This window comes from Saccostrea cucullata, unplaced genomic scaffold (assembly GCF_032062105.1).
Source record: "Saccostrea cucullata isolate Sc308-1 unplaced genomic scaffold, CSIRO_AGI_Scuc_v1 ctg1044, whole genome shotgun sequence".
NCBI lineage: Eukaryota > Metazoa > Mollusca > Bivalvia > Ostreida > Ostreidae > Saccostrea > Saccostrea cuccullata.
Window position 1 is genome coordinate 13,736 of NW_026938158.1, and position 9,205 is coordinate 22,940.

Genomic DNA, 9,205 nt, shown 5'->3' on the forward strand with positions numbered 1-9,205 from the left:
ACTCATCATTTTAAATGGAGCTCTACTTCTAAAGGAGATCAAAATACTGAAGTAGTCCGAATATGGCCAAAACCATCCAACCCTCTGAACAGCAAGTAGCTTATATGTACTGCTTTTGTTAAGAATTTGGGCTTTTCCTTTTTTTTCTTTTCTTTTACATATGTGGCATGAGTAATTACTCTAAACGTTCATTTCATAATTCCTATATACATGTAATTGTGTGAGTTTTTCGATAAAATCAAAGAATTCAGATTGAAATTACGGGGGAACAGTAATTTTTCCTCACTTTTTTATTCATTTGAGACAAAATTCCAACTAAACACACTTTTCAAGTGCGATATCAGACGTTTGATTTCCTTATTTTCATTTCAGTAAACATGAGAGAATAATTTTGTCCTCTCCAGTGCTCCCAGTTTACGCCTCCACCATACCAGGAGTGCCAGCCTTTCTTATACAGACCGTTCAAGTTTGAATTGTGGCATCCATGGTACCACCAACCGGCCTTAAACTGCATTCCACAGTTTCCTTTATTATCCCGATCCTTTGTTACAAACTTTTTATTATTATGGTTAGTTAAAGAGTCCCCTGAAAAGAAACATTTCTGACATTAAAATAATGAAAAACATTTCATGAGATAGAAGGTATCAATTTATTATAAGACAAAAATATTATTCATTACCAGCATTTCCACTAAAACCTGAGATGTTTAACACATATCCAGATTTTTCGTTTCCAACCTTAAAGGATTTATAGATTGCATAACGGGAATTTTTTGAAAAGTCCACCAATTCTATTCGCAACATGTAATTTCCAGATTCTGTAATTGCGTGAATTTTCTCATTTCCTACAATAAGAAAAATGAATGTTAAGAAAAATTAATTTTGGTTGTTAAATAAACGATTAAAGACATTCGACTAGTCATTTACAATTATAGATTTAAGTTGAGGAAAAGGGAGTTTACGTTTCTCGCTCTGTTACATTAGTTTTGTAACATATACATGCAATGTCTATTTTTGTAGAACTTAAATGGGTAAGCAGATAGTCAATATGTGTAATTTCATTCTTAGATACGTTACACGGATAACCAAAATGGTCGTCGTAATCAAACACTTTTTATGGTTTTTAAACAATTATCTTATCTAAATACATAAGCTGTCTTTTATTGATCAATGTCTTACAATAAACCAATCTGGTTACTTAACCTGTTCGATAGAATAAAAGTAAGCAGATATAACCCGAAAACGAAGTAAGATACATCTGTGTAAAGGCTCTTATATTGTATATGGTCAAAAATCACTTCTTGGACAAAAAAGTCTGGATTGTTTTTTGACTGTATTTCTAAGCGAATTAAATCCAGTATACCTAGCCAAAACTCCTTTGAAAGGTTTCCAAATCCGTTTTTGTAGTCATCCCACATTCGGTAGAAATTTTCAGACCCATCCTGCCTTCATTGTATAACCTAGAGTGAAGGAGAAAAGGTTAACTCTACTTTTTGTCTTCATTTTCATCACATTCATTTCATTGTTATCACACAGATAACACAGCCTTAATAAAAAAAAATTAAAAAGATATATGATTAACCAAATTAATAATAAAAAAAAAGACATGTTATTTTTTAATATTTCTAAATTCTAACTTCTTTAATATTCATTTCATATAAGTATATCTATTGCTATTCAAAAGTCATAGAAATATAAATTACTGTCCATCCTCCACCGTCTGTTTTCTGATCACAGAAAACCTTGATTCCAGTTTCTTTATTTGGGTAGATTGTGTACACTTTACTTTCTTTGTGACCTCTTAACAACAAGTCCTGACAATCTTTTGGATAAAATGCACTATCCTTTCCTGTGCTCAAAATTGTTATATTTCTTTAATACAACAGGTAATCAAAGTGAAGTAATAATACACCATATGAAAGTAGCTTAATTAGTCCTACCTTTACATTTCTGTAATAAATTACGCATTGATTTCAATTCCTGCTTTATTTCTCTTACGTCTTCTTTTGAAGCCCAATCCGTGTAATTTTCTATTCCTTTAATCACTTCTGTTTCAGTTTTGTTGCAACAAGCTTGTTGAAGTTTAACAAGTTGTGAGGCAAGAATCAAAAGTGTTCGAAGGGAACTCGTTTCGGTCAAACATTGATCTGTTGTTTGAATTTTGGTTTTATCTTTTGTAGTTGCAGTTATAGTAGGCACCAAGAACAGAGCAAATACATGTAGTACAAAATACATTGTCTCTTTTTGGAGCAGTGCACTAAATGTAAATTATTCAAACAACGTGTAAGATTCATCTCAATTTATTCAAAGCAAATATTATTTTTTGCTAGATCCTCGAAAGATATTTCTTTGTAAAGAAAAATTAGTGAAAGGCAAATTTAAAAAATGACTGGGGACATAATATCAACCTGCTCTAAAAATCCGGGCAGTGTGAATATTTTTTTATGATGCAGCATTATGTTTTTCTCCCTGATAAATACATATGGATGTCAGCGGATGCCAAAGTCATCAGGGGATGTTTTTTCCTCCTAACCTCCTAGGCTTCTATTTCGAACCTTTGAAAGGTCTTTGTTTACATCCTGTTCATAGATTGTGTTTGTTTTGTGTGAAGATGCATTGTTTGATGCGAGATCTATCACTGTTCGTTATCTTTATCCTTTTCAATATAACTATAGTTCGGTCAGTATGGGGTAAGTCGAGGTTCGGGGAGTCCTGAGTGCGAATCTCGGCCGAGACTGACCTAAGTCCAAAAATGATAGGTAACGACTGTTTTTTTAGCTCACCTGAGCCGAAGGCTCAAGTGACTTTTTCTGATCACATTTTGTCCGGCGTCCGCCTGTCCGTGTTTACGAAAGTGCATTTATTGGGTATTTTTCATGCCAAGATTGTACTTATTGGGTACTTTTTGCTTATTGGGTATACCCAATAAGAAGTGTCGTTGAATATGCTTAAAACACCCTAATTGGGTATTTGCAGGTTAGTACCCAACAAAACTTGGACACGACGATTTGTCCAAAAAAGTGTCCAAAAAAGTTGCTTTCACGGACGCACCGTGTTTTGTTGTTTCAGTTTAACATTTAACATTAACATTTAACATTAACTCTAAATTCTCGAGAGTTCCGAAAATCAACTTCCGTTGATCCTGATCATAACAATGTTTGTTTTCATGGAAAAAAATATGGCGACTAAGAAACACTTAATGTCAACAAGATTTTCTGATTGACAAGAGAAAAGGTAAGTTTATTCGATTAATATTTATCTATTGCTGGGTTCTTGTTTAAGGAAAATAGATTTTAATGTGATTTTGAAAACAATTGTGCACAAAATTAAAACAGATATATCGGAACAATTAATCCTAAGTTGCACTTGTTTGTATTTTGAATTTTCTCTGTCTTTTTAACTCTCTTGAGGGCGAGAAGTATCTAGTAAATTATCGTATATTGTTAGATAATCTTTAATAAATAGAAAGTGTTTATTATTTAATTTTATATCATAACCAACTAAGTATGTTCTGACAATGTATATTGGAAAGGGAAATGAAAATTTTAACAATCGTGTGTTCATAAATCAGCTGTAAATTATCAGTTCATGTAGACAGTATTACAATCGCAAAGTGAGCTGAGATGATGATAAATGGGATAATTGACAACAACTAAATAATTGTATGTAAGTTTATCTCATCTGATATGTAACTTAAGAGATTCATTGTATTACTGAAAAACTTTCAGTCAAAACAGTGCTTCTTTCTGTCTTTGAATTTGAGTGTCTGCTTTATTTTGATTTTTCTTAATTATTGTTTTTGTCATTTGTTTTAATTAATTTAAAACAATACTGAAAATGATATTGGGCTACTATAACTATTTCACATGATGGGTGTGTAATTAGCATCGCGCTACACCCGGGGTTTCCATTTTTGAGGATGAGGCTAGTGGTTTTCTGCACTGAGGAATCCCCTTGGGCTATTAGGAATTTTAAAATACACATGTAATACATGAAAAGCACCACCAGTATTTTCACTCTTTTTTGCTATTAAATTCCCTAATATGGAAATATTCCAGACAGCATGCTCATATTATCCATAAATCTCCACAACTGCATCCATTTTGCAGTACTACAAGACTGATTTACCTAAAAACGATTTTTTATTTCCTAATTTGAATTCCCCCTTTCCTTTGTTTAATATAGCAATATTTGCTTGTACATATATGCCTCACCGATATCTCATTATTAAATTATATACATTCACTCAATCAGCTCAATGATAAGTGTCATGCAATTATGTAGCGTTTTTTTAAAGCCATGCAAATATGGCGTAACTGATCAAAAAATATATTTTTGAAAAATACAAAATTTAGTAAAGAAATATAGTTAATACATTTAAATTAAAGCTTTTCATACAATTCGGAGCACGGAGAACACCCCGTTTTATCTAATAATACGATTTTATCTTCTCTGTAATGTGTTATTTAAATCTTTTGTATTTTCTTCCAAGTCGGAGAAAATTCCGAGAATCCAAATTAAATTTTGATATCTTTATAACGCAATTGACTTAGATTTTGTAATTTACGGAACATTTCTATCTTTATCATGTTTATATAAAGTAATGATACAAATAATAAGTTCTTATAATTTTAGTCTAATAATTTTCATTGTACATACGCCATTTATGGCTTTAAATGATTCAAGATGAAAGCAAAATGATTTTTGCTTCGTTTTAATTAGACGAACTAGTGAATGACCACAAAAGGAATATTTAAAATCTTTTTTTCATTTTTTTAAATCATTAATTTATATATGATTAAATTTTACTAGCGAAAATTAAATTAAACTTTAATTTTAAAAGAATCATCTGTAGTTAATACCCAGGGGCCCGTTTCATCAAAGGTCGTACGCCCAGTCGTAGCGCTACGCCGGCGTAAACTCGGGACTAGCACGAATATTTGCATTTCATTAAAGAGCGTATCGTTACGCCTGACTAAATTTAGGCCAAAATTATCCGTCTACTCATGGGTAGGCGTAAGTTAGGGCGTAAAGTTAAAATAAGGCCTTTTTATTAATTTTAGCGAGTTCTAAAGAAAAAGTAAGGTTCTAAGAAGAATTTAAAATACAAACAATGCATTATTTAATTACACATATTATGAAGAGGGGGAGGGGGGAGGGGGGGTGTTGTTACAACTACTTGGGGACGTAGTTGATTTGAGTAATAACGTACTCAAATAATATTTTGATAAATTTCTGCTGAGAAGAAAAGATTGTCTTATTAGAGATTTCTTACGTTTTGACAATGCATTCATACACATTTGATCGTGGTATTGTATGTCTAAGGTATTGTAAATCAATTTACATATATAACTGTATTTCTACACCCCGCTTGAAAATGTATATGTACATGTATATACTATTTAGTAATCGGGATATCCGTCCGTCCATCTGTTACGCTTTGGGGGTACCCATCTCTATCCGCAACTCCTTTCAAATCACTGATTGAAATTTGGTGAAATTTTCACAGAATCTTTTTTATATATTGCCATTGTGCCTTATTGTACTTTTTGATCCAACGCATATTTGGGTTTCCCACAGCAAAACATGGACACTGCCATTATATTTATATGGAAGGCGGGGGGATATCTTTTATTGAACTCATTGCTTACGGTACCTCCAGTTTCTTTTTCATTTACTAAAAAGAGACCCATTAAACATGTTAAAATTGTCTATTTTGAAAAATATTTTCCAACAGCATATTTTCTGAAAAACAAAAATTACAAAAAAAAAAAAAAAAAAAAAAAAAATCGGTTTCAAAAGCATAGTTATCATCTTTCATGTAATTTTCTACATTTAAGAAAAAAATTCAAAAACATAACCCATCTTAAAACCAAACAGTTTTTGTCATGTTTGAAGAGTCCATTTCTTATTTACTTCTCGTCCACATGCGTGGATCCAGAGGGGGTCGGAGAGAGGGTTCAGAATCTCCCGAATTTGTAGATTAATGAACATTGAATGTACAGATTACTTACTTAAGGACGAAAGTAATTATTTTCCTAGGTATCTGGGACAAGTGATGTTCCCGGCGAATCATAGACCCCAACCCAGGGAGGGGGTTAGGGTCTCATAGACAATAAGAGATTTTTGAAAGTGGTAATAAATTATTGCTTTTATAATATCGATGTAAGACGGTGATAATTACACAGTTAAGTTCAAGAATGAATTATTCCTATTTTTTTTTTTCTCAGACAAACATTGATGCAGAAGACATCTTTAATTTTCATAATTTTGTTTAAAAGAGCAAATCTTACATAGTATAAGATAATCTGAGCGCATATAAAGCACATATAAGATGAAAATATACATGTTTTTGATTTACTGCATTACTTACATTTTAATGAAAACAAAATAAAGAGTAGCTGTAACTAAATTTTAAAGACAGAGACCACACAAGCAGAGAATTTTTGTAAGAATATCTTTGTACCGTAGTCATTTTTCCAAACCACTCTCTCTCTCTCTCTCTCTGCGTACTTTTAAAACGGTACATCACATTTAATCTGCAGATAGTAAAGAATTTTTTTCTATAACTGAACAATTATGAATCAACTGAATTGACAAAAAATTAATAAATACAGAGAGGATTATCTTACATGTACCATAGCAGTAAACGTGTAAAATTTATTTCTTGACTCCAAATGTGTTAATATGTAAACCGTTTGCATTTTGTTTTCATTATTTTTGCTTGCCTATACATTTCTTATTAAAATTTTTAAATCTTATTCTGCCTCAAACTTAATTATTAGTATTTGTCAGTAGAATTAGTATTTATCGAATCATGAAATTTATTAACAAAGGCGAAGTTATTAACCTGTATCAATTTCGGGAAGAGGGGGTATGGCTGTAATTAAATTTCCAAAATGAATAGTTTTGCTTAATTCCGAAATACAAGTACATGTACTGTCCTTTTCATCCTTTCAATTTATTATACTTTTATTATTGAAATGTTGTAAAAAAACTAAAATTGGTTTCTTAAAAGATGCATGTCTCTTACATAACACTATAAACCCATGCATGTTTCAATTAGTGCAAGTATTAATTTATCTATAACTTGTGTTATTCTGTATTTTGACGTGCTACAATTTATACATGTTTGTACGCTTTGGGCAATGTTTATGTTTTTGCGCCTGCGCAATGCAACGTTGTCAAGGACTTAGTCTTGTGACTAAGCGTATCTTTTACGACTAGACTTACGCCACTTGGTGAAACGCAAATTACGCCCGACTAAATTTTTGCGTAATCCCCGGAAGTACGCCTAAGTTAAGGCTTAACTTTACTACTTTTGATGAAACGGGCCCCTGACTTTTTTCACAATGAACTTTTTTTCATTGTTACTTTTTAATTTTTGCCTCTATATTTGGGCTTGTCACTTTTTACTCGGGGATAGTAACTTTATTGCCACAAAGCTGTGGATTAGTACTTGATTTTCTTTATTGCACAGCGATGACTATGATTTAATAGCACAAAAAGTTAATGGGTTTACGTATGTGAATTTATATGATTAATGCTTACTTGTGATTTTAGGATAACTGGAGATAATGATTCCTTTTTTCCATTGATATTACATAAATATTTTCCTAAGTATTATGTTACAATAAATTGGTTTAGATTTTTTTTTATAAAAGTAATCAATAATTACAATGGAAATTAAAACCATAATCATGTTCATTGAGGATTTTCAATATGTAACAGGTCAAACAGGAACTTCAATTGTGAACATGGCAGAGAACACACCCATCAGAAGATGACCCTCAGAAATAGGACAATTGTAAGTAATCAGTAAAATGAACAGGAATACTTCATGCCAACCATAAGATTTTTAGAGACATTTTCACTTCTTAAATTAGAAGAGATAGAGGGAAAAACTTGTACATACTACATAACTACTAGGCAACCAACCTTTAACTGCAGGAAAGCTTTTGGTATGTGCAATACAGCTACATAAAACCTCTTTAGTATTCATGTTAAGTTTGAGAAAGTACCTTAGTATTTTTTCTAGTGTTTGCCAACATTTCCATGCACACTGTTTGCTTGTTTGTACTATCATTTTATTTTAAATTCTTCAGATGCCCTTTACCTTTGCCAGTTTAGAATCATTTGTTTTAAGGGCATCTGAGGGTTGGTTCCAGAACTTAATTAATTGTAAAGTAAATACTGGGGTACTATACGGTCATAGGTTATGTTCATACATGTATAACGTTTTGTTCTGATAGAAGTGGCATACAGGAAAAGAAACAATACTAGATATCACTTCAAAGGAATAAAACAGCTTCATCTTGTAGGTGTATTTTATTTAAGGATCACTATTTCATGTCTGATGTGCTGAAAATTATTCATAATCTGTTTGACTGTAATTTTTCATATTTTCAACTTCTATCCAGCTTAGTCAATTTTAATTAAATTTTGTGCAAAGCATACCCCAGGAAGGGGGGATGCAGTGTCAAGTGTGTCTCTGTCCCTGTCAATATAATTTCAAAGCAGTTAGTAGGGTTTGGGTCAATTTTAAATCCTCTTTAGCAGAACCATTGGGCTAAAAACAATACTAATGTGAAAGCTTCATAATTAAGTGTAGAGATGTTTTTGAAGATTATGTACCCCTAATGTACTGATAGTGTTACATTAGAAGTCTAAAATTTGCAAGGAATAGGTGTAAAATCTTTTTAAAATCTCCTTCTTAACAATCAGAAACTAATATACTGTCTAATCAATATGCAACATCGTTTTGTGTGTTGAATGATGATTCCATTTTGATAAAATTATGGCGGATGGGGGGTAGGATGAAGATGCAGTTAGACATAGAAGAAAAAAAAGAGTTGATAGAATTTAGTTTTTCTTCCATTTTATTTATCAATACATATTTCTGAATAAGAAATATACTTCTACTTCTTGGTTGGGTTTGATCAACATAAAGGGTGATCTTGCTGTAGAGTAGTCAAGAAAAACATGTTTTATACGGCAAAGAAATGCCTTTATCTAATTGCAGAATGAATAAAATGGACAGAGGCAGAACTGAAGGAGATGCATGAAATGAGGAATATTTCAAAGATTGCCTGAGCATAACCACTGCTATTGGATAAACATATGGCAGTATAAAAGAGCAGGGTCAATGGAGGTATCATACAGTATAGGCCATGAGAGACCCTGAAGAAGAAAGAAACAAAAATAAA

At 31.9% G+C, this 9,205-nt stretch overlaps 1 protein-coding gene and 1 long non-coding RNA gene across 2 annotated transcripts; one reads left to right on the forward strand and one right to left on the reverse strand.

The window, feature by feature from the left end:
• Positions 1-287: 287 nt before the first annotated feature.
• Positions 288-2,243, reverse strand: LOC134249521 (ficolin-1-A-like). The gene is made up of 5 exons (XM_062731859.1): positions 1,940-2,243; positions 1,703-1,848; positions 1,363-1,459; positions 680-844; positions 288-585 (listed from the first exon to the last, which is right to left on the reverse strand). Exons 3-5 carry the CDS (start codon positions 1,415-1,417, stop codon positions 341-343), a joined length of 465 nt encoding a protein of 154 aa, XP_062587843.1. The 5' UTR covers positions 1,418-1,459; positions 1,703-1,848; positions 1,940-2,243; the 3' UTR covers positions 288-340.
• A 5,293-nt stretch (positions 2,244-7,536) lies between these two features.
• LOC134249518 (uncharacterized) lies at positions 7,537-9,205 on the forward strand. Its single transcript, XR_009988302.1, has 2 exons — positions 7,537-7,806; positions 9,022-9,205. It is a non-coding gene; the product is annotated as an uncharacterized LOC134249518 (long non-coding RNA).